Below are 25,606 nucleotides of genomic sequence, written 5' to 3'. Positions count from 1 at the left end.
TTTTACAGAGTAAACAACCAAATCTGCTTGTCTTAATTGCAATGATTTGTTTCTTTTTAAACATATGTTTGCAGTTCTTTGGCATCCAGTCAGATCTTTGACTTTATCCACCACATAGTTTGCATGACAATCTCCTAATGTCTGCTAATTGTAAAGTCTCTTTAATGAACTCACAGAAAACCTGATGAAAATCCTTCTTCACAAAAGCCTTTGATTATCAAAGAATCTAGTGAAGTTCAACAGATCAATGTTAGTCCCTCACCTTGACTTTGATGGGCAGGTTTAAAGGATAAAATTTTCAACATTCTTATTGAACTAGGGTGGGAGGAGGGGTATGTTGAAACCACACAAGTAATTTGCGTTTGACACTTTTTTTCTTAATTCTGAATCACCTGAACAGAAGAAAGTCAGGTTCCACCAACTGATCTGATACGTCAACTCAATTTACTTTCACTTTCGTAACAAACCTCCCCAACACCGTTTAACCCAGTTACAAGTGACGTTTACGCCCCTGACGAACCATTGGCTCAGGTGAATGCCAAAGTTCAGGTACACACCTGCGCTACTTCCTTATTTTCAGAGTCTCTTCGCTCGGAAGAAAAATCACGCAGCTTTCAAGTGGATGCACAAGAATTGACATGGCCGAAAAAACGAGCTTAATTTTTCTGATTCTAGTGGGAATACAAGAGTCTATAGCAGGTGAATTTAAATACTTGAATACGGTGGCCGACAGGTGCAAATGCGCAGCAAAAGAGAAAACATGCAAACAAAAAAAAGACGCGCACAAATTAAATGCGGCAAACAAAAAGCAAATAAAATGCAGCAAACAAAAAAGAAGACACCCCCGAATGAAATGCAGCAAACAAAAAGAGAGATGCAAACAAAAAAGAAGACACCCCCGAATGAAATGCAACAAACAAAAAAGAAAACACCCCCGAATGAAGTGCAGCAACCAGACCACTAGACCAAAGAAGAAATTTGAAAGAAAGTAAAGGTGCGTATTACTATATTTCTTTTCAGATACGCTTTTCAGATATCACGCTACCCATAAATTATTCTGTTATTCTATAATATTATAAAAGACGGCGTATCTGAAAAGAAATATAGTAATACGCACCTTTACTTTCTTTCAAATTTCTTTCTCTGAATCTTGCATCTGGTCCCATAGAAATGAAGAAATGAATACTATTTTCTTTGAGTCCCCCTAGTGGTCTGGAGCACTTCCGTTTTCAACACTTTGTTTGCTGCATTTCATTCTGGGGTGTCTTCTTTTTTGTTTGCTGCATTTTATTTGCTTTTTGTTTGCCGCATTTAATATGTGCGCGTGTCTTTTTTTGTTTGCATGTTTTCTCTTTTGCTGCGCATTTGCACCTGTCGGCCACCGTACTTGAAGGTCTAAAAATCTGTATTATTTTAACAACTTTGTGTTATTTTGAGGTTTAATCGATGATAGATAATATGTCCTGAGTTTTAAACATTTTACTTGTGCATTTAATAGAGAATTGTCTAAAATTAAACAAAGTGAGCCGGGCATTAAGTTGTTTTCTTTTTATCTAACCATGTTGCAATTGTAACCATTATGATTTTACATTATCTACTCTAGTTGATTGGCGTAGGGTACGACCCAACTCTCCTGTCGTTTCTGTAATATGTCATAATCAAGATGGTCAAAATCTGCACTGAAGTCCAACAGAACCAGCACTGTGGTTCTTCCACAGTCCGTGTTTATCTGCTAACAATTTAAACACTTTAAAGAATAAACTGTGACCAATGGTCCTACATCCAGCTTATATTTCCATGTAAATCAAGAAAAGAAGTCCAATAAAAGTTCATGGGAAACAAAGACTGTTTTAAAGGGTAAAATTAATTCAGATTTCCACATGGAGAAACGTTTTGCTATTGATATAAGAGAAGTTTTAGAATAATATTAAATATTGTGACGCTTAGTTTGGTTGATTTGGGGTTCTGGTCAGACAATATTATGATTGATATAAGGAATCTTAATTATTAATGTATACTGAATTAAACATTTTGAAAGGTTAGATCCATTATTTCAAAGTGAGCTTGAGTTGCTGCTAGTCTGTTTTAATATGAAGTTTTGGACAGATAAGTAAGCAAAATATAAAAAACTAGATGTGTTTTATATTTTTTCATCTATCAGAACAGAACCTGATGAAGTGGGTTTATGTTAGATATGAGTAATAAAGTTAAAATATTCAAAAATGTGTTTTTTCTTACAGTGATCCACTCTCTGAAGTATTTCTACACGGCATCTTCAGGAATAGAAAACTTCCCATCATACGTCTCTGTTGGGTTGGTGGATGAAGTTCAGATAAGTTACTGTGACAACAGAACAAATAAAAACATTCCTAAACAGGATTGGATGAATGAAGTGAGTTCAGAACATCCAAAATACTGGAAGGAGGAAACAGCAACATGTCTGGATAAACAGAAAACCTTCAAAAAAAACCTAGAAATTGCCAAAAAACGTTTCAACCAGACTGGAGGTTTGTTCATGATTCACTTTGTACATTTCACATATTTTTTATGTTTCCCACATTGTTTGTGTAAATTATCTTGTCAGTGATTATTTTACACATGATTTTAGTTATTGTGCATCTAAATGTTTTTACTTCTGTTTCTAATCCAGTAAATTTTTTTCTACGTTCCTCTATGTTCTGAAACTTGATCATTGGAAATTGTTTCTATAACAAATTCTGCCTTAAAACCCATAACATTAAATTTTTGGAACATAAAGCAGTATAACTGTTTAATTATTTGTGGCTATTGTCCCATTTAGAGCTATGAACACATGATAAACAAAATGAACTATTTTTGAGGGGTGGCATAAATGCCTTTATGCCACCCCTCAAAAGCGTTTATTTAGTTAATTTGTGCAAAAGATTTTGGAGTTTATTTTTGATAGAACAGTTTTACACTGAGATGCAGTTGGAACAAATTAATGGATTGTATTTTAAATTCACTGATGTCTCTTTGTCTCAGGAATTCACATATATCAACAGATGTATGGCTGTGAGTGGGATGATGAGACCGGAGAGGTCAAAGGTTATGATCAGTTTGGTTATGATGGAGAAGATTTAATCACACTGGATCCACAGACACATCAATGGATCGCTCCAAAACCACAAGCTGTCAGCACCGAACGCAAATGGAATCATGATATATATGATTTAAAACATGAGAAGTTCTACTTAAATAAAACATGTGTTGAGTGGCTGACGAAATATGTGAACTATGGGAGAAACTCCCTCATGAGAACAGGTATTGCAAAACATAAAATAGTTTAATGCACACAGTTACATTTATGTGTTTTCCTTGTTTTATATAAACTTCATCAGTTTCCATGGCGCTAAATGACTTTTCAACCTGTTTTTAATTAATTGTTCATAAATCCAGTTTTTTCTGTAAGCTGAAATCTATATTGTTAATATAAATTAGTTAGTAAAAATTTGGTGTATATTTATAAAATAACTAAAAATGTTTGCTCCATATGCTCTGCAGATCGTCCCTCAGTTTCTCTCCTCCAGAAGTCTCCATCCTCTCCAGTCAGCTGCTTCGCTTCAGGTTTCTATCCTAACAGAGCTGAAATATTCTGGAGGAAAGATGGAGAGGAGATTCATGATGGTGTGGAGAAAGGAGAGATCAAGCCCAACAATGATGGGACCTTCCAGATGAATATTAACATCAATCTGTCATCTGTCCCAACTGAAGACTGGAACAAGTATGAATGTGTGTTTCAGCTCTCTGGAGTCAAAAACATCATCAAAAAACTGGAGAAAACAAGAATCTTGACTAATGAATGTAAGTAATTATATAAAATACCACATTGGTTTGTTAAATATCTGATTATTACAATATTTTGACTGATTGATTGTGTTTTTAGATTTACATTCAGTTTTAGGTCATAGACACAATCTTTTATCTCAGGATTATTATCTAAGCATTTATCATAAAATAAAAGTTTAACAAATGATTTGCTGCTAATACAATCTGCTCTAAATGTTTTTGTTTCTTTTTGGTTTTACAAGTTTAAAATCAGCACCAGTTTCATCTAAAACTGTTTATCTTATTGTTTTCAGGTTAAGTTTGACTTTGTGTAACTTTCTCAACATTCTCTTATAAAAGTTGAAAATTAATTTCTATTCTAATTAAGTGAACAATTTTTAAAAATGACTGAAAAATGATACATTGAATATTTGAGTTGTTTGTGTTTAGTGCAAGAAAAACGTAGAGAACAGAAATCAGAACAAGCAAAAGATGAGAAAAGCTAAAACATCATGATGTTTAGACAAAGTGTGATAAGAAACATAAAGAAACCAGTTACTCTCTGAATGTGACCTGGTTTGTTTTCTCAACAGCAAATATCAATGTGATCGGCCCTGTTTTTGTTGCTGCGGCTGTTCTTTATCTCATTGCTGTGATTGGATTCATTATTTTCAAGAAGAGAAACGGTGAGAAATTTATATTTTGATTGTTGGTTTTCAAATAGACCTGATTTAAATGGTAAATCTAAATATAGACCTAATTTAGACATGAGTCAATGATGCTCCATGTGTATCTGTAGTTTAGAGCCATTTTATCTGTATAGACCAAGGAAGACATCCTGCTTTCAGTGGTTGTAAATTAGACTGAAGTCCATGAAAAAAATCTGTAAATCATTGAAAAATACCAGAAAATTTGAGCTCAGCAAGAAAATTTGAACTCATTTGATTCAGTTTGAACCAGTTTTATGCTGCTGTGGCAATAATGTCAGTGTACAAGAAATTATTATTATTATATTTGAACCAAAAATATTTGGAATGATGATGAAGAAATGTTATTTATACTGAACTGGAATTAAAAGTGTAGCTTTACAAGCTGCTGTTGGATGAAGTTTAGTTTGTTTTCATAAAAATGTAAATGTTAGTTAATTGGCATGAATAGTAATTTATAAACAGAAATTATTTTCATCCAGCAGCATCTCTTCTGTGACCAAGTTTGTTACAAACAGAAATTATTCAGCGTTCAAAAAAATCTCTGAGAAATGGATTCTTTCTAATTGCAAAAAACTTTTCAATTTATCCATAACATTAAGAACATAATAATCACACAACACATTCATTGAACTAATATATTATAATATTCTGTGGTTTATCTGGTAGGAGGAGTTGGACAGTAACTTAGGAGCCCTGAGTCTGAAACATTAATTTATTTTTTAATGTTATTTAAATTTTAATGTTAACTAAAACTGATTCAAGATGTTCAAAAATGTCTCACATTTAGATCACATAGGTACTAAATTTAGCTCAGTTAAATTAGTAGTGAATTATTTGCTTAGATGTATTTTCACCTAAAAATGGCCGCTTTGTGATTTCTGTAAAAATAAAGCAGAAAATAAAGTTTTTATTAAAGGTAAGGTAACATAACTCTTTTTTTCTCTTTTGTTTCAGCCAAGCGTCCACCTTCTCGTAAGTAAACAAGTAAAGCCACTCACTATCTGTATTTTCTGAAAGTATTTCTATCTTATGTTTCTGGAGATCTTTCTGTATATTTTACATTGGCTTGTAAAAAAACATTTATTCACATTTTTGACTTTATAGCTGTGGAGAACGGTCAGCATCCAGAAGAAATCATATTTCTTCCATAAGTATGAAAAAACCAAAACAGGTAAACACCAAGAAGTGAGTTGAATGTTGAACAAAGCAAACATATAGAAAATAATAATTGTTCTTGCAAATAAATAATTATGTGCAAGAACAAAGAATAAATAAAGAATAAGGAAAAACACTGGATCTTATTTATTTCCCTCTTCTCCCTTGGTCCTTCCTTTGCCACAGCATTAACTCACCATGAAATGTTTTCTAAAAACACAGAATATATTTTATTTAACTATTTGAGTTAGTGTTTATGTATTGCCAACTGTTGCTCCATTAATATCTGTTATGTAAGTAGATCTAGACATTGTGAGTTACTGATTTTTATCCTATTTTTCCAGTTTCTCAGTGTTGTTTTCTTGTTTCCTTGGTGATAGTCAGAGCCACAAGCAGTGGAGTTTGGGTCTGATGGAGTTCATCTTCAGTTCATCCAGATTACCAAGTGAGCAGACAGAGGGGGATTGTGGGATGTTGTGGTTCTTAACGTGCATCCTGTGGTGAGTGAAATGGGTTTTATGGATTATTTTATATTGTATCAACAATATCTTGGAGTTGTTGGAGATACTGAAATATTATGGCAGACATTATTCCAAGATTGATTATCTGTGTGGATGATATGATCTTTTTCCCATTTAGTGATCAGAATTTGAGGTGCATTATTGGTTGAAGATTTTAGTTTATTTAGTTTTGAGAGTGTTTTTATAGACTTTGTTATTTTGTCAAATAGGGATGGTTGTTCTAGGTGAAAGTTATTGATTTCTATTTTTGATCTGATGGTTTGTTTTAATTGATTATATTGAAGAAACAGAGTCCTATTTAAAAATGTTTAAAAGAAAAACAAACAGAAAGGAAAACAAAAACTCAAAGCAAGTGTCTTAAAGCTGAAAGTTCAAAACAAGCAAAAAAAATGAAAAGGAGACCAAAATCATTTAAATATTGAGCCATTTCTGTGTTTGGTTTTATTTTTGAGTCACTTGGATTTTAATCTTAAACAGAAAAGTTTTGATTTTATCTCAGCTTTTGGGTTCTGTAAATTTATTCTGTTTGGTTAAATGAGTTTAATTCCAGCATTTTATTTGTAACTAAATCTTAGTTTTTTTCTCTCTGTAGATTCATCAGTAGATTCTCCACTGACACAAGAAATGTGTTGCTGACATTTTACTGATGTTCAACAGATTTCTTATGAATACAGTTTTAAAACTGAGGAACATTAACACTAACTGGTTCAAATGCCTGTGATGGACTGGTGACCAGTTCATGGTGGCTCCGCCTCTCACCTGTTGGTGGTACCAGCACCTTCCCGACCTGTTACTGTACAAATAAACTGGACTTGGATGGATGGTTCAAATACTGTTAAATAAAATAGTTTTGACATTTTCTGGACATATTTGTCTTGAAAAGTGTTGCCATTATTTTGGGTTCTGTAAATAATAATAAACTAAACTTTTTATTTAAACAATAATTTTGACCAGTGGAGTTTATCTGCACTTTGTCTGGTTTCTAGGTTTAGTTATGTAAAACAATCAGTGATTAATATGCCAACTGTAGTTATATAAATGTATAATTAGAAAACATAAGAGTAAATCAGATGTAACACATGAATCAGATTTAAATGGAGATAGTTGATACTTTTGTGGTGACTGTAACATAACAAATGGTATTTATTTATTTATCTGATCCAGTTAGTTACCAAGATATTAATATCTAACTGTTGAATATTAAAAACTGGGCTTTGATTTCATTACAGTGATGATGATGAAACGTCCTAATTTAATTTATAGACATGTCAATATTTGCATAATAATAAATAAATAACTAATAAAGTTGAAACAGAGACTGTATTAGTAAAGATTTAAATGGAAAATATTAATACTGTATTAGTGCACTCTCCCTGTACTAATAACAGTACAGATTGAAAAGCAGTTAAGCTCTTTTTTTAAGCAAAACAATGTTACAATAACCATTTCTAAAAGAAAGGAAAGCAGTGCTGTGGATGCACACACAGAAACAAGATGTTGGGCCGAAACAGATCCTGTGAGCTGGTGCTCCATCTGCGCCTTAGAAAATTAATTACAATTAAGAAAATATTAAAGACAAATTCCTTCACTTGGAGATGATGAGCCCTCAGCAGTGAAGGCCTCATTGGCCATTTTGGATCTCCAAGGTGAACTTTTGTAGGCCTTGATGTTCCAGTAGTGAAGAAAAATTCTCTGCAATATTGTGAACCAGTAAAAAATTTTCTAGAAAACCTTCGATTATTATAGTGGAAAAAATTTAAGTTTTACATCAAGAGCCAAAACCACTGAGTACAAACTAATGACAAATAGAGGTGGGCCGTATAATATAATGTATTTATAATATAATGTATTTCTAAATTATCAGATTTTCATAACTTCAAACAACAATTATTTTAGTATCATATTGATATCAGGCGAAGTTAGAATATTGTAGAAAAGTCAGTTTGAGAGAAATAGTTCAGATCCAAACATCAAGTCAGTTTTTACACTATGGAACCAGATGAACTCAGTTTAACCCGGATTATAAACATCAACAGCACTGGAACTCAATATCCCAGTGCAGTTGATGTGTTACCATGGTTACACTCATTGCTTGTTCTTCAATATTGTCTTCAATGAAGTTCAGATGTTGCTGGAAACATTTATCTGAAGCTGAACGTTTTCCTGTGTGCAGGAGCAAAGAAGAGACAGAAGGAGAAAATTCAAACCGTCTCTTTCATTTATCATAACAGGTAACATGAGATCGTTACCTGTGTAACCAGTTTACTGGGTTTCTTAATCAAACTGAATAGTTTAATTTTATAGTCTAGGTTCAGGAGTTTCACATCACAAGAACATGATCCTATTGACCCCAAAGACGACGTTTAGAGGGAGAAATTAATTACAGTCAAATCAGGAGCAAAACAAACAAGCAGAGATCCCACAGGGAAATGAAGTCAGTCCAAAAAATAAAAATAAAAAATCTGAAAAAAAAAATAAAATAAAATAAATTTGGTTACCTTTAGCTTTTATCCTGTTCTCATAGAAAACAATAGATATATTATTGCAATTACTTGTTTTCATCCTATTACATGAGACAAAATCATTAAATAGTTTCAAAGTGTAAATGGGTCCAAAGCTTGTGTTCTGGTGAGCAGCTGCTGTGGTTGGTTAGAGCAGAGCTAACATATTTAGCTTTAACTGGCAGCAAAAGGAGAGTTTGTGAGATGACTTTGTAAGATCGGTTAGATCAATAAGAGGCTTTACTAATTACTGAACATGAGGAACTCCCTGCTGATTGAAGGTTTGAAACCCTTTCAAACAGACTTCTCAGTCTGACTGAGGAAGTGAGGAAACAGGAAGTGACATAACTTTATCGCCTTTTGTATGGACCTCAGGAGAACAACAACAATGTAATTTGGTAACCAGGTGTTGAACCTGGATTACAGCGAACAAGATGGATGAACTTCATGCCCTGACAAAGAGTCAGTAAAAGTATAAGGAATACAATCTGAATTAATGATTTACAGCTACATTTAATGTTCCTTTGAGATCAATAAAGTATTTATAAATTTAAATTGAATAGAAACTTTCCAATGGTTTGAGTTTAGGTTGGTTAGTCTGTGACCAGGCACTGACTAACTAAACAGACAAACTAAATGAAACTGACATTGTTGCTGGATACAGACAACCCAAAATGTTCCTCTTTTAACTCTGGACAAAGGGATCCTCTTAACGAGTATCCCGGATGAGCCCCCACGGTCTAGGGGTCCAGGGGCGATAACATAAAAATGTCCAGAGAAAAGGGATTAAATAAATTTATTCATTTATTACAAAAAAGGTGGTTTCACAGAACCAAAACACAGTACAACATAACCAAATTAAAACAAAAGAAAAGGGTTAACAAATTCAAGATTGGTTAAATGCAAATTATATTGCTAGAGGTTCAAACAAATCAGTCTTAAGTAAACTTAAAAACAACCCAAAAGAAAGGACAAAAGGGAGCACCAAACCTCCCGACACAAGCCTCTAGCTTGTACAAAGTTTAATGCAGATTCAAACTACTTAGCAATAGCAAGAACCAAATTGGTCAAACAGCCCAAAGCAGTTGTCAAATACCAAATGTGGTGGTCAGCTTTACAAAACCTCTTCCTGCTAGCTGTCCCATGGAGGAATGATTTCCAGGCCTTTTATATGGTGCAGGTGGACCTCATCAGCGTTTGATTGGCTTTGCTGATCCAATGGAGTAGCAGCTCTCCTGCAGCCTCCAGGCAGCCAATCAGGATGGTGTGCTCTCACAGCTGAACCTGTATAACAAAAAGGAGCCTGCACAACCTCAAGAGGCCAGGGGCCATAACACATGTAACAAGCAAATTTTTTTAAAACAACCTAAAATTATTATCACACTTTTGGGCTTTATTTTCCCCAAATAAATGACACTATAAATATATAAGCAAGAACTAAAGAGAAACAAAAATAATAGTAAAGGAAACAGGGAAAAAGGAAATTTCTGAAATAAATTTTAATCTAAGAAAGTCCTCTCAGTCTTTCTTATTTTGACAAAATAAAGAAAAACATCATTCAAACTTTTTTTTATATTGAACACTACATTTAGTGCAATGTGTCTGATATTTAAATTTCCTTTCCAAACTGAACTGAATAGAAAAAATATCAGATTCCATCTTCCACTTAAGTTGATCTAACAACAGTTAACAGAGTTAACTTTCACTTTCGTGAACAAGCCTTTATTACGCTGTTTAACCCAGATTAAAGTGACGCTTGCACCCAGGATCCTCTCATCGGCTGAAAGCTGATCTTCAGACGCAGACTCTACCTGCTTCCTCTTCCTTGTTTAACTTTTCAGTCTGTTCTCACAGAAAGAGGAAATAAGCTGCTTGAAACTGGAGCTCAGCATTTACATCGGCGAAATGACGCCCTTAATGTTTCTGATTCTAGTGGGAATTCAAGGTTCTACCGCAGGTGAGTTAGACATTTTAAATATTTAAAGATCAGTGTTGTTATAAGAACTTTGTGTTTTTTCTTCGACGTTCGTCTAATGATAGGTCCTGTTACTGGATGCCGAATGTTAAACATTTTACTCATTTATTTAAAATATAATTGTCTAAAATTAAACAAAATGGACTGGTGTTATAGATTAACTGGTGGCGGCATCTGGAAGATGCAGATGTTTCTGTGGGCCTTCTGAATGATCTTTTAATGTAACGTTTGACTGTTATAATTATTCCATATGTTGCTTGGTTTAACTTATAGAAAATGTTTAAATATTTTTGTTGTTTTGTAAATTCTCATATTACTATCTTTTTTCAGTGACTCATTCTCTGAAGTATTTCTACACTGGATCTTCTCAAGTCCCAAACTTCCCAGAGTTTGTGGCTGTTGGGTTGGTTGATGATGTTCAGATGTTCTACTATGACAGCAACATACAGAAAGCCGAACCAAAACAGGACTGGATGAGGCACAACGTGGATCAGCAGTACTGGGAGAGGGAGACTGGAGGCCTTCAGGGTTGGCAGCAGACCTTCAGAGCCAACATTGAAATCTTAAAGCAGCGCTTCAACCAAACTGGAGGTTTGTGTTGATTTCACCATTTATTAATAATTTTTGTTGTTGCTAATGAGAAGAAAGACACTCTGTCTCATAGATAGATAGATGGATGGCACAGGTTGCTACAATTTCCGTTTAGTGCATGTGTGGTTAGTACCACACATGCATTAACGGAAACAAGTGCACCTAGTACAACACTTTCAGTCTATTGGCTGAGAGGTTGCCAGGCAACGGTACGTTTTTTTTTTTTTTTTTGTTCCACTGTGAGCAGAAAAGAATTTGCAAGCAAGCAGAGAGATTTGCAAGTGAAGATTTGATCCAAGCGTAAACAAGTTTTGAGCCCAAGGAGAAAGTTTGAGAAAGCTCAGCATTTTTTTGGAAGAGAGCAGAAGTTTTGAGTACAAGCATCACAAGTTTTGAGAAGAAAGGCATGAAATCCTGCTTTCAAACTGAAAATATGTGCTCCAATATTTCCCCATATTTCTTCAGGTTTGGTTCTGGGGATATAAATAAGAGGAAATGACTTGAAAGACAATCTTATGAAATAAGTTATTATTAATATTGCACACTGTAAATGCAAAAACAATATATTTGTGACAGATAGTGCTGTCCTAATTACAACTAAAGCTAGATGTACCTGAACATACCCCACTTAAAAAAACTCAGTTTTCTGGAGATATAAACACAAACTCATGGTTTAAATTTAAAGTGCTTTTTGTTGCTTGAACAGTTTTATTGCATTAGAACTCTATTAGAAGCAAATGGTCGTGTTGTAAAGTCACTGGTGTTTCTGACAGTCTGTCTCTTTGTCTCAGGAGTTCACGTTGTTCAGCACATGTATGGCTGTGAGTGGAATGATGAGACTCAACAGGTCAACGGTTATGATCAGTTCGGTTATGATGGAGAAGATTTCATCACACTGGACCCACAGACACAATTCTGGATCGCTCCAACCCGACAAGCTGTCATCACCAAACACAAATGGAATAATAATAAAGCTTTTGTAGAGAATGAGAAGAACTACTTTACTCTGATTTGTCCTGAGTGGCTGAAGAAATATGTGAACTATGGGAGAAACTCTCTGATGAGAACAGGTATTACAAAATGTTATGAAGTTTAAAATACACAGCTATTTAAAATACACAACTACATTAATGTGTGAACCTGTTTTGTATGAACATTCCTCAATAACTTTTTTTCAAGCAGTTATTGAACTTTGCAACAAATTTTTTTTATGTAGTTGTATCATCATTTTCCTTCCACATCAGACAACCTTGTTCAGAAATCAACTTACCAACCTTTCACTGTATTTTGAAATGTATTTGGTGTAAATAAATTAGTTACAAACAAATTATGTTTTTATTTATAAAGGATTTAAAAATGTTTGCTTTATTTACTCTGCAGATCGTCCATCAGTGTTTCTCCTCCAGAAGAATCCATCCTCTCCAATCAGTTGCTTTGCTACAGGTTTCTATCCTAAAGGAGCTGAAATGTTCTGGAGAAAAGATGGAGAGGAGATTCATGATGGTGTGGACAAAGGAGAGATCAAACCCAACAATGATGGGACCTTCCAGATGAATGTTGACATCGATCTGTCATCTGTCCCACCTGAAGACTGGAACAAGTATGAATGTGTGTTTCTGCTCTATGTAGTCAGAGAAGATCTTGTCACCAAACTGGAGAAAACAAAAATCCTGACCAATGAAGGTGAGAATAAAATAAAAAAATTAAAGCATACACTTTAATGTAGAAATGCTTTAGTTCTTGAATTTATTAGTTCAGAACTGTAAATATTTAGAGTAAAAAACTTTAAATTGTACTTCCATTGTAGTTTCCATTGCAAATTGGTTAATTATGATACTGCAGTGTAATATTTATTCTAGTCAGTTGAATATGATGGTATTCCATAAAAAGAGTATAAAAGAAATTAGCAACAATTTACTGTTATAAATGATTTATAAACTGAATATGGACACTGACTCATTGAAGATGTTCAATTTTGCACATAAATGTTTGTTTAATATGTTTCAATTGTTCCTTATTTTGTTCACAGTAAATTCAACCTCCATGTTCATCATTATTATTGTGTTAGTGATAAACATTGGATTCATTATGACTGGATTTATTGTTACATGATAAAAACTGGTCAGGAATCAATTATCTTTTTTTACTGTCTTAGATTGTAGGTTTTGAGTTGAGCTGATAAAATATAGAGATGTTAAATGAACTCAAAGTTCTTAGTCATTTTGGTGAATATGTAAAACTGGTATAATGAGAAAAGAAAAATTTTAAACTCTTCACAGTTGTGGAAGCAAAAACCAAACAAAGTTAAAATAAAGTAATTGCTTTTGTGTCTTAAAGATGTTTAAGTTACAGATTCCTCAGAGGTTTTGTGTCTGCAGGAACGACAACAATAAACACAAATAAATTTAAATTAAAACCACAAATAGTTCCTGCTCACATCAACACATTCAACTCATCACAGTGTTGATGTCACAGACATTAAAGTGAACTTTCTCTAAAAATAATGTTCACAGGACAGATTGAGGAAAAAATTGCATAAAATTCTAATATTTTGTTTAAAAAAAGTATTGCAAATTTTGAATAGTTTAAAGATTCCCTGAATACCAGAAAATGTAACTATGACAAGACAGATTATCAGGCCTAGTTCACTAACTGTAGTCATTTTGTTGACAATTTTAGGGCAGAGGATAATTATAAATACTATAATAATATTTCCTTTTTTAAAATTTAAATACTTTATGGATTGCTGTATTAAATTAAACAAGAGCAAAGTAGCACATTACTACTCACTTCAGGTCTAATGTAACGAAATCTGAACAAATTAAAGATATTAGGAAAAAAATTTAAATCACTGTGTCCAGCTGTCAGGTACATAAAAGATCTGAATGGTTGGACTCTAGTACTAACCTGCTTACATCTTGTTTTGTAAATGTTTATCTTTATGAATAAACTAAAAATATTTTCTTTATATATTCAGCAGTTCTTCCCTCAGTTTCTCTCCTCCAGAAGAATCAATCCTCTCCAGTCAGCTGCTTCGCTACAGGTTTCTATCCTAACAGAACAAAAATGTTCTGGAGGAAAAATGGAGAGGAGATTCATGATGGAGTGATTAAAGGAGAGATTCTCTCTAACAATAATGGGACCTTTCAGATGAATATTAACATCGATCTGTCATCTGTTCCACCTGAAGACTGGAACAAGTATGAATGTGTTTCAGCTCTCTGGAGTCAGAGAAGATCTTGTCACCAAACTGGAAAAAATCAAAATCAAGACCAATGAAGGTGAGAATAAAAAAAAAAAAAAAATTAGAGCATTTTATTAACTTTAATGTAGAAATGCTTTAGTTCTTGAATTTATTAGTTCAGAACTGTAAATTTTTTATAGTAAAAAACCTTAAATTGTCCATTGCAGTTTCCATTGCAAATTGGTTAATTATGATTCTGCAGTGTAATATTTATTCTAGTCTATTGAATATGATGGTATTCCATAAAAAGAGTTTAAAATAAATTAGCAACAGGAATTTACTGTTATAAATGATTTATAATCTGAATATGGACACTGGCTCATTGTAGCACATAAATGTTTGTTTAATATGTTTCAATTGTTTCTTATTTTGTTCACAGTAAATTCAACCTCCATGGTCAACATTACTATTGTGTTAGTGATAAACATTGGATTCATTGTTGTGACGGGACTCATTGTGACTGGAGTCATTCTTTACAAAAAGAAAACTGGTGAGAAATCAATTATCTTTTTGTTTTTTTAAATTGTAGGTTTTGAGTTGAGCTGATAAAATATCACTGCTAAATGAACTCAAAGTTCTTAGTCATTTTGGTGAATATGTAAAACTGATATAATGACAAAACATTTTTTTTAACTCTTCACAGTTGTGGAAGCAAAAACCAAACAAAGTTAAAATATAGTAATTGCTTTTGTGTCTTAAAGATGTTTAAGTTACAGATTCCTCAGAGGTTTTGTGTCTGCAGGAACGACAACAATAAACACAAATAATTTTTAATTAAAACCACAAATAGTTCCTCCTCAGATCAACACATTTAACTCGTCACAGTATTGATGTCACAGACATTAAAGTGAACTTTCTCTAAAAATAATGTTCACAGGACAGATTGAAGAAAAAGTTGCATAAAATTCTAATATTTTGTTAAAAAATGCATTGCAAATTTTGAATAGTTTAAAGATTCCCTAAATGCCAGAAAATGTAACTTTGACAAGACAGACTGTCAAAGACTATCATTTAATTAAGATCAGGAACAATTTGAAGGATGTCAGGAAGTTTGTATGCAAAATGCTCTACAAATCTGGCGAGACATTTTGAAGTTTAAAAATGATGTTAAAGGATTTTAAAGGACAAGTAAAGCTTCTATTACTTACAGGAGTAACAAAATGCTATATGTGATATTTAAATAATGGCAACGTAACAATAGCCCATGACTCTGTACAAATTTATTAAAAGGTGAATTTGCAGGGGGATAAAGAAACTGCAACAAAGCAACATAACCAGCATCTCAGAAATAAACAAACCTGATAGTGAAAGAAGTTTTAGCAGGATATTTGTTGAATGTATGTAAAATAGGGGGGAAAAAATAACTCAATTGTTTTTAACATTAATAAATAATTTTATTTAACTTTATATAGAGAGGAGAAACTACAGTAAAGCTGCTAAATGTTCTCTCACAGACTCAGGTAATCTAAAATCTAAATCTAAAAAAGCCTATAATATAACAGTAAGTTTATATTATAGGCTCAAGTGTATTTAATCTCTTAATATTTATTTTTTAAATTTGTGAAAATATTTGAGTTCTCAACTGATTAAATCTTTTTTTTGTTTTTTTCAGAGCGTAAACCTGCTGCCAGTAAGTATTTAAAATGTTTTGTCAGATTTTTGTCTTCTTTGTGTCATTTTACAATGTTTTCTGAGGCCCACAATACATTTTTAAAACTAATGTGAGACTGGATAAAATTTAATCTCAATAACTTTTGTGTAGAACTGAAAGACTGAATTGTTTCTGCAGCTGAACCACATCAGAAAAAATGACTTCAGATGTTTGTGAATCAACAGTGAATTAAGAGTTTATGATCCTGTTACTAGAGCTGAACGATAAAAATATGGAAAGAAGGACAAATGAAAGGAGACAGTGTTGTAATTATGCAGAACAGGACAAAAATCTACATTGTGTTTTTTTACACCTGTCAACAATCACAAACCACTAAACTCAGGGTCAGAGATTTAGTTTCACTGCTAGAGTTTTGTCTGATAGGACCAGTAAGAAACCCAGTTAAATCAAAAGAAACTTAAAACAGGCCAAATAAAAAATGACATATTTTTATTTTCTAGTTCCTGATGAAATGAAGCCTTCAACCTCCATCCCACAGACTTCATCTTCATCTTAGTGGAAGTTCAAACGACAACAAAGACAGCTCCTCATCAGACAAACTGTTGCTACAACAGTGAGATCCCATTGTTAAAACTTGTTTCTTTTTCAGTGCTTTGAATGTAGACAATGAATAAACACAAGTTTATAGAAACATTATATAAATTTCTGCTTACTGATTGTTTCAACAGCAAAGAAAAAAAAGAAAAAAGAAAAGCCCTAACAAATGAGGACCTTGGACAGGAAAATCTGAGTTTTCCTAGATTTCTGCATCCATATAAAAATAAAATGTACATCTTCAGTGAGCTCCATATTATTTGGCCTTTCTATCAAATATTATTGAAAAGATGCTTTGAAAAGGACACAATCTTTATTGCTTTATAATTTTAGAAGGTAATTGAAGCTTAATCTTAAGGATTTTTTCCACAATAATGACAGGAAAGACTTGATTCTTTTCTGCTGTTAGTTGATTTCTAGTTTGAAAATGTTGAGGCATAAAAAAGATAAAAGATGCTGTCTGGAGCATGAGTTGTTGTTGGCAACAGGTTCTCCTTTGGATAAACATTTTAGTTCCTAAATTCATCAAGTTTTTAAATTTGAATTAATTTTTGTAAAGCTTTTTTTTTTTTTTGCTATTTCTTTTTAAATGTTTAATTTATAGTTTTTAAACATATATTTGCAGTTCTTTGACTTCATCCACCATGTAGTTTGGATAACAATCTCCTAATGTTGAAATCCTTCCTAAAAGAATCAGACTAAACTAATGAAGATCAACAGATCAATGTTAGCCCCTCTCCTCGACTTTGATGGGCAGGTTTAACGGATAAAATTAAAATTGTAAAGCATTTTTTTATTTATGCTACATTTAATTAATAATTTATTTAGTCCCTTCTTGGCCCTCAATAGAAAGTAAACCTCTTAGACATTCTGTTCACGAAGAAACACAAATATACAATATTATCTGGTTACTAAGTTAGTCTGGATTTCAGTTTACTTTGAAAGGAGTAATCAGTGGACACACCTTCTAATTGAATCCAATTAGAAGGCGTGTCCAAATGTTTGGTCTGTACTGCATGTATATTCCTTATCTATCTCAGGAATGTCATGGAAAAATTACAATAAGGTCACATCTGCTAGTCATGTCATATGAACTGCTTATGAACTCTCACCAAAAGAACTATTTGGGTTTCATGTAGAAGGTTGGAAGTTGTTTTCCACAGCTGCGTCAGAACCAGACTGTCTCTCCCCTTGTTGTTAATCCTTTATCTTTGGTATAAAACTCATGTGTTGTCTCTGCCTGGCAGAGCTTGGCGAGCTTTTAATCCAGACCTGCTTCATTGCTGATTGTCTATGAGTTCTCTGTATTATGTGCAATACATGAATAAACTTGATTGAGTGATTTCACCTGAACAGTGCTTGGAAATAGAATTTTTTTCCACAACAGGAATCAATAAGGAATAGCATCTTTTAGATGCATCCCTGTTGCAGAAAACCTGAATCAAATGGTTGCTACCAGGTTATTTTCCTTCCAATAATAGTCCACAGGTATCCAGTAGGTCCGGGGTGTCCAGAGTCAGTCCTCACGGTCCATCCTGCATGATTTAGTTTTCTCTCTGGTTCAACTCACATGGATTAGTGATAGATGATTAGCAGGTCTCTGCAGAACATTAGGAAGTAGTAACTACCACCAGAGAGAGAAATAAAACATGCAGGATACCGACTGAGTAGAATGACAGTATCAGTGAAGACCATTATCAACCCAGGCTTTGACCGATCTGGCATGGAGTCTGCTTAAGTTTGGAATATTTGATTTAGCTCGGAGCAGAACTGCATATTATTCCTTCCTTTTTTTAAAAATAAACACTTTCTTGGTTGTGTATAAACAAGTGATTTTTCTCAGATCAAAGGACCTGGTCTCTAACAAAGTGTAGTTCTTCTTAACCTCCAGTCTGACATGTCAACATATTGTCAAGAAAACCCGAGATCATCCCACTTCCCCATGCTGGAGATTTTAGTTTAACAGTAACAATAAATAAAGTTTTCTTTAAAATTAATCACACAAGTGATATCTAGGCCCAACAGTAGACTTTAACTTCAATAAAATCAATTTGGTTGTGTGTGTTGTTTTTGTCTCCTGAAAACTTTGCTTTAATTCTACTTTTTTCTATTTAATCATAAGAAATCCTAGTCAGACAGAGAGAGTCATGAAACAGGAAAAGCAGGTTTCCTGGAAAAAGAGGAAATAAGTTTCCAGCCTGCAGATTTATAAAAATAGTTGAGACTATTCCTTATTTCAAAGTATGAAAGTTTTAAAGAATGAAATCTAAACATTTTGAGTAATTGAATAAGATTCAAAGTAAAATACTTATATTAATATTGGTTTACTTATAATAATATTTACACTTACATTAGTGGCTGTGCTTGCAAGTAAAACAAGTAACTGTAACTTTGGTATCAAATAATTAGAATCATGGATTATTCTTGTTTTTTTTTTTTTTTAGAGAACATCTGTAATAACTCACATTAATATAATAAGAGCAACTGATAAGTTATGGTTATCATACAATTATAAATGAATGATAAATCAGAGAAGCTAAAGAAATTATAAATGCGATTTTGACATTGAGCTTGAAATGGTGTAAAAGGTGTAACTGCAATTAAACATCACTGATATGTTGGAGGTGGATGGTAGGTGCAGGTTAGGGGGAAAACGGGAACTAACAGGGGAGCAGAAATGGTCAACGTCTTGTTTGGAACATCTGTACTCTGAAGGCTCATCTGTGAGTCTTTGCTGGGTAGCAGAGGACCACTGTCTGTTGTGAAGCTGGTATTCAGGGTCAAATCAGGGATCAGGTCTGTCGGGTCCGGTGAAGCTTTTCTCTCTTGAAGCAGCTGCAGGAAACACCTCTCCCCAAGCAGAGAAGCAATGGCCTGGGCATTGGCAAAGTCCGGTACAGCCGTCTCCACCAGGTGTTTCAATGGTGTCATCTTGGACTTGCACAGTGCCTCCGACAGTCCAGGTATTGTGCCGCGACATACATCCAGTCTGGACCCACAGACTAAAGGCTCATCTAAAGGCCAATGCAGAGAAGTCTGCGCCTGCGGACGACATAGTTTAAAAAGGCCACAGGATTTAAAAACACCCTGATAAAATTGAGGCAACCCCTTTAAAAGACTAAAATCAGTTAAAACAGAGCATCATCCATCCATCCATTTTCTGTTCACCCTTGTCCCTAATGGGGTTGGGAGGGTTGCTGGTTTCTCTCCAGCTACGTTCCGGGCGAGAGGCGGGGTTCACCCTGGACAGGTTGCCAGTCTGTCGCAGGGCAACACAGAGACATACAAGACAAACAAACATTCACACACACACCTAGGGAGAATTTAGAGAGACCAATTAACCTGACAGTCATGTTTTTGGACTGTGGGAGGAAGCCGGAGAACCCGGAGAGAACCCACCATGCACAGGGAGAACATGCAAACTCCATGCAGAAAGACCCCGGGCCGGGAATCGAACCCAGGACCTTCTTGCTGCAAGGCAACAGCTCTACCAACTGCGCCACTGTGCAGCCCGAGCAGCATCCAGCCCCAGAAAATTAACACGCCTTAGAATGCAGCTGGCCACGTCTTTTCATACAAGGGAACCTGTCAGGTACTTCTGGAGACTTCTGGAGAAACCTTATACGAAAAGTAAATAGGTAGGTAAGATTTTCTTGTAGGATTTCAGAATGAAAGCCTCACAAACACGGAGCAGTTGCTTATGTAAATCATTTTGCAAGAAAGCTCTTGGCTTTCTTTGTCTGATTATCTGTAGGTGTCACTCTAACCTCTGATGTGTAATTTCAATGTAAATGAGTGGTCCTATTGCCTTTATATAATCACAGATATTGAAAAGCATTTAAAAAAGTAACAATCTTTCTCAATTTTATTTAAATCCAGACTACCTATGTGTAGACTACCCCATCTATAGATATATTACTGTAAACTTTCATGTTTTTGATGCAGAATTTAATTATTAAAACTCTGTAAGCACTGTCCATCTGCCTATGAATAATCACCATATCAATATTCATAGTAAAAGCAAACTGTCTATTATCTCAGGTTGCTTTATACCCTGATTAAAATCACAGCATTTATAGATGTTACTGCAGCATTACCATACATATCTGATGAGGAAATTTCAAATTAATGTCAATAACATCAATTGTTATCAATAATTTGTAACTCTAGTTAAAAGTTCTTAGCTAATGAACATACAATCACTATTTGAAAAGGCATTTGTTGTTAAGTATATGTCATGGATGTATAGTTTCTTGTAGTTTCAGGGCTGACAAAATGTGTTTAATAAGTCATTAATGTCAGTCCCATGTCATTGTGAACTGTATTTTACAAGCATTTTCAGGGTATGTCATGTTTGGGTGTCTGTAGAGAGAGTCAGGGATGCATACATCTCCAAAGAAAGGACTCCTTGACAAATTAGTTCGTAGTCTGTCGTTGTATGTTGTCTGTCGTCTCTTCTGCTGTAAACTGTCGGGGCAGCAGCATCAGAGCCAGGGACCTAAAAAGGCTCAAGAACTCGATAAAGAAGGCTGGTTCTGTGGATTGTTGTTAAAGAGTGCGTTGTTACTCTGACTTTAGTTGAGATAAAAATAAACAAGCAAAAATTTATTTCCAACAAATTGTAATATGTTTAAAAAGGGTCAAAGCAATGTTGCAATAACCTTAATTTAATCGTTTAATTTAATTTATGTAATTTTTAAAAATATATTAAAAAGCTTTTAGGATCAAAGGATAGCTTTTTGATCTCAGGAAGTGACTTGTGAAGGATGTTGGTTCATGAAATTTTTACATCAAAACAGCAGGATGTAAAAATGTAGTTGGCTTAAAATTACCTTTTGGACAGAAAAATAATCATGAACTTATAAAAGTAGATGTCACTTTTCTAAGGTCAAAATATGATACCTTGAGTTTAAATTAGTTATGAGTTTTACTGGAATTGAAATTGTAAAACATTTAGAAATGTGCTTTTTCTTACAGTGACCCACTCTCTGAAGTATTTCTACACGGCATCTTCAGGAATAGAAAACTTCCCATCATACGTCTCTGTTGGGTTGGTGGATGAAGTTCAGATAAGTTACTGTGACAGCAGAACAAATGAAAATATTCCTAAACAGGATTGGATGAATGACCTGAGATCATTATATCCAAACTACTGGAAGGAGGAAACAGAAACATGTCTGGCTAAACAGCGAACCTTCAAAAAAAACCTAGAAATTGCAAAACAACGCTACAACCAGAGCGGAGGTTTGTTTATGTGTCACTTCTTAAATCAAACATATTTTTCAAGTACTGAATTTGCAAAGATCCCCTCATAGATCTTTGCAAATTATCATGTAATTGTTTATTTTAAACATGATTGTTAGTTCTTGTTTATTTAAAAGTATTTGCCTTTTTGCTTGATACAGTCAAATGTAAACTAACTTCATTTATTTATGTAGTGACATAAATAAAAAGTTTGAATATTTGCTCAAAATATATGTTTGAATGTTTCTCTGTTTAATGAATCAGTTTGTCACAATAAAATACACATTTAGGGTATTTAATAAATTGTATTTTAAACACTCAAGTTGAATAAAGTCTGTCTCTGTCACAGGAGTGCCCATCTTTCAGCAGATGTATGGCTGTGAGTGGGATGATGAGACAGGAGAGGTCAAAGGTTATGATCAGTTTGGTTATGATGGAGAAGATTTTATTGCACTGGATCTGAAAGGACAATCATGGATCACTCCAAAACCACAAGCTTTCAACACCAAACAGAATTGGGAAAATAATAGAGCTGTACAGGAACTTGAGAAGATCTACTTAACTCAAACATGTGTTGAGTGGCTGATGACGTATGTGAGCTATGGGAGGAGCTCACTGATGAAAACAGGTATTACAGCAGAGCACACTGACATTAAGTAGCGTAAACTACGCAACTATGTTTATGTTTTTAACCATGGACATACTGGCCTGTGTATTTACTACATTGTCATGCCACTGATGTTTTCTATGATAAATCTGCAGAAAATAACTTTTACAAAAGTATGTTTTTTTACTTATTTATTAAAAAGCAGGAGCTGAACAGTAATCTTCTCTTACTGTGGATCAAAAAGTTGGACAAAATCATGTGTGACTTTCTTTTTCTCCCCCAAACTCTGGCTGGAACTGATGATCATTATGCTCATCTGGGACAGCTGCACATGTTGGAGTCAAATGTTAACTGCAGTTGTGCTGATGGAACATCATAAACTAAACTAATTATAAACGGATCACCTTTGATTACAGCGCAGCCACCTGCTGCTCCTCTGGCCCAATTTGACTTGTTAACTCAGCAGCGGCTCTCTAATTTTGCAGGATGTTCTATCCATTCAAAAAGGTCCACAATTAGTCCTTTTTGAACCAGATACTATCAAATGGTAACTAAATCTATGGAATAACAATTGCGACTCAAATAGTTGCTTATATGAAATTAAGTCATTATTATTTGGGACTGGAGAGGTCAAAGGTTATGATCAGTCATAAGTCATAAGCAAGTCCTGGTTAAACCCAAAGCAAATTTTCAACACTCCCTGTGGTCTTGCTGTCGTCTGAACAAATACACAATGCAGTAAAAAACAATCAGTCAGAACCAGGGGGAGGGTCTTGGCACAATCAATCACCCCTGTGTATGTGCTGCTCACACCTTTCTCTTTTCTCTCTGTTATGCTACAGCTGCTTCACCACAACAGAGCTCATGTCATGGATGCTTGGTTGTTTTTGGTGGAGTAGGTTGTTGTTTTTTTTCACAGATTATCTGTCCCTGGGTATGGACCCAGGGATTCCACCAGGAATCTTGGGCCCCATGACAAAAAATTAGATTGGGCCCCTCCCTGCACAACTACTGTTACAGTTTCTTGAGTCTATCTGACCCATCAAAAGCATCACAATTTTAAAGGCTTGCAACTGCCTTGCTTTTGATACTAGCACAATATTTGCTACTAGTGAATTTTACATGCAACAGTCCACCAACAATACAGCAAATAGGTTGCTTAATTTTTTATTAGTTTTAGTTCATTGAAATGTCTCTTCCCACTTGCAACAGTCACAGACAACTTGCAAAATATACATAAAACAATGCAGACTTCTCAAAAAATGCTATGTAGATGCATATTACTCAAGCTGCATTATATAACTTTAATAAAAAAAATGTTCTCTCTATACTTGTTAAAGTTGTCACCATGTTGCGCCACTTTGTTATGAGACAGATAATCTGTGAAAAAAAATCTATCTCCTTCACCGGGTCCCTGAACTACTGTTGCTAGCTAAAGTAATGCACTTTTTTTTTCTTGAATATATGACAGGAATAAGGCAGAGGAGCTCTTTTTTCACAGAATATGTCTTATACTATACTGTCACAACATAGTTACAGTTTTAACCAATATGTATAAGCAACATACTGCAACTTTCAATTGCATTTATCAAAAAAATCTACTTATCTAAACTTTCAGTGTATATTGAAATATTGGTAGGCCCAACTATGAGTCAGGGGAGGTAACATGAAAAGTGTCAAGATGGTAAAACTGGAAATGAATATTAATCACAAATGGTCTTTAAAGCTAATAATAACTACAAATGTTTAATTTATCTTCAGGTCTTCCCTCAGTGTCTCTCCTCCAGAAGAATAGCTCCTCTCCAGTCAGCTGCCACGCTACAGGATTTTATCCTAACAGAGCTGAGATGTTCTGGAGGAAAGATGGAGAGGAGATTCATGATGGTGGGGTTAAAGAAGAAATCCTCCCCAACAATGATGGGACCTTCCAGATGAGTGTTTATGTGAATCTTTCATTTGTTCCATCTGACGACTGGGCAAAGTATGAATGCGTGTTTCAGTTCTCTGGTTTTAAAGAGAATATTGTCACCAGACTGGAGAAAAGCAAAATAAGGACAAATGAAGGTGAGGACAAAGTAAAAAATTCAGCAAATACAATTTAGTAGTGTAGGTTTTATTCCCACATACAAAAGAGAAAATGTAGTTTGTCTTTACTGTAAAATTCACTTTTACTAAATCAAATCAAACTTTATTTGTGTAGCACATTTCAGCAGCAAGGCATTTCAAAGTGCTTTACATCAAATCAAACACAAAAACACAAAATGATGCAACATAGAATCAACAATAAAAACACAACATCAAGTCAGATTCCGTCAATAAATTTGTAATTGATTACGTTTCAAATACAATCCTAAACAAGTGGGTTTTTATTTGAGATTTAAAGGAAGTCAGTGTTTCAGCTGTTTTACAGTTTTCTGGAAGTTTGTTCCAGATTTTTGGTGCATAGATGCTGAATGCCGCTTCTCCTCATTTGGTTCTGGTTCTGGGGATGCAGAACAGACCAGAACCAGAACCTGAGAGTTCTGGAAGGTTGATACAACAGCAGCAGATCTTTAATGTATTGTGGTGCTAAACCATTCAGTGATTTATAAACTAACAACAGTATTTTAAAGTCTATTCTTTGAGCGTCAGGGAGCCAGTGGAGGGACTTTAAAACTATTAGTTCATAATCACGTACCTATTTGGAATACAAACTAAAAGTTACAACTACAGTAAATATATTCAGAAAAATGAAATCCCAAATAGCATGGAGTATTGACAGTCTTACTCGTTGTAACTGTTCACTTTAGCACATGGGTGTTGAAAACAGGTTTTCATTTTTTTCTTGTTTCTCTCCTCAGTAAATTTTACCACCTCACACATTGCTGTTATTTTGGCTGTGATGATTCTGGTTCTGGTCACTGCTGCGATTATATTTCTTTGTCAGAGAAAGAAAAATGGTAAGAAATCAATACATTATCTTTTTTATTTTTATTTTTTATTTTAGATATGTGCACCTTATCAATAGCCTATATATTACTCTGCTTCATTAGGTAAACATGACCAAAAATAAAAAAGAGTGAAGAG

At 34.2% G+C, this 25,606-nt stretch overlaps 2 protein-coding genes and 1 long non-coding RNA gene across 3 annotated transcripts; all 3 read left to right on the top strand.

The window, feature by feature from the left end:
- The first annotated feature begins 324 nt into the window (after nt 1-324).
- Nucleotides 325-24,642, top strand: LOC122844103 (major histocompatibility complex class I-related gene protein-like). Its single transcript, XM_044139295.1, has 4 exons — nt 325-699; nt 21,667-21,933; nt 22,283-22,561; nt 24,302-24,642. The coding sequence occupies exons 1-4, from the start codon at nt 639-641 to the stop codon at nt 24,640-24,642; spliced, it is 948 nt and encodes a 315-aa protein (XP_043995230.1). The 5' UTR covers nt 325-638.
- LOC122844014 lies at nt 5,477-7,116 on the top strand. Its single transcript, XR_006372809.1, has 2 exons — nt 5,477-6,151; nt 6,765-7,116. It is a non-coding gene; the product is annotated as an uncharacterized LOC122844014 (long non-coding RNA).
- LOC122844008 (major histocompatibility complex class I-related gene protein-like) lies at nt 10,490-16,916 on the top strand. Its single transcript, XM_044139212.1, is given in 9 exon segments — nt 10,490-10,630; nt 10,979-11,239; nt 12,031-12,309; nt 12,620-12,922; nt 14,217-14,448; nt 14,450-14,520; nt 14,863-14,973; nt 16,096-16,113; nt 16,596-16,916. Coding segments are annotated over 9 exon segments (1,383 nt in total). The 5' UTR covers nt 10,490-10,578; the 3' UTR covers nt 16,652-16,916.
- Nucleotides 24,643-25,606: the final 964 nt, after the last annotated feature.

The sequence above is a fragment of the Gambusia affinis genome, linkage group LG14 (genome assembly GCF_019740435.1).
Source record: "Gambusia affinis linkage group LG14, SWU_Gaff_1.0, whole genome shotgun sequence".
NCBI lineage: Eukaryota > Metazoa > Chordata > Actinopteri > Cyprinodontiformes > Poeciliidae > Gambusia > Gambusia affinis.
This window is presented reverse-complemented; position numbering and strand designations above follow the sequence as displayed.

Excerpts from the sequence above, each read along its gene's own strand:
- LOC122844103 (XM_044139295.1), top strand. The coding sequence starts at position 639 with ATGGCCGAAAAAACGAGCTTAATTTTTCTGATTCTAGTGGGAATACAA. Across the intron at positions 21,934-22,282 it reads ACGCTACAACCAGAGCGGAG|GAGTGCCCATCTTTCAGCAG; the intron begins GTTTGTTTATGT and ends TCTCTGTCACAG. Across the intron at positions 22,562-24,301 it reads GAGCTCACTGATGAAAACAG|GTCTTCCCTCAGTGTCTCTC; the intron begins GTATTACAGCAG and ends ATTTATCTTCAG.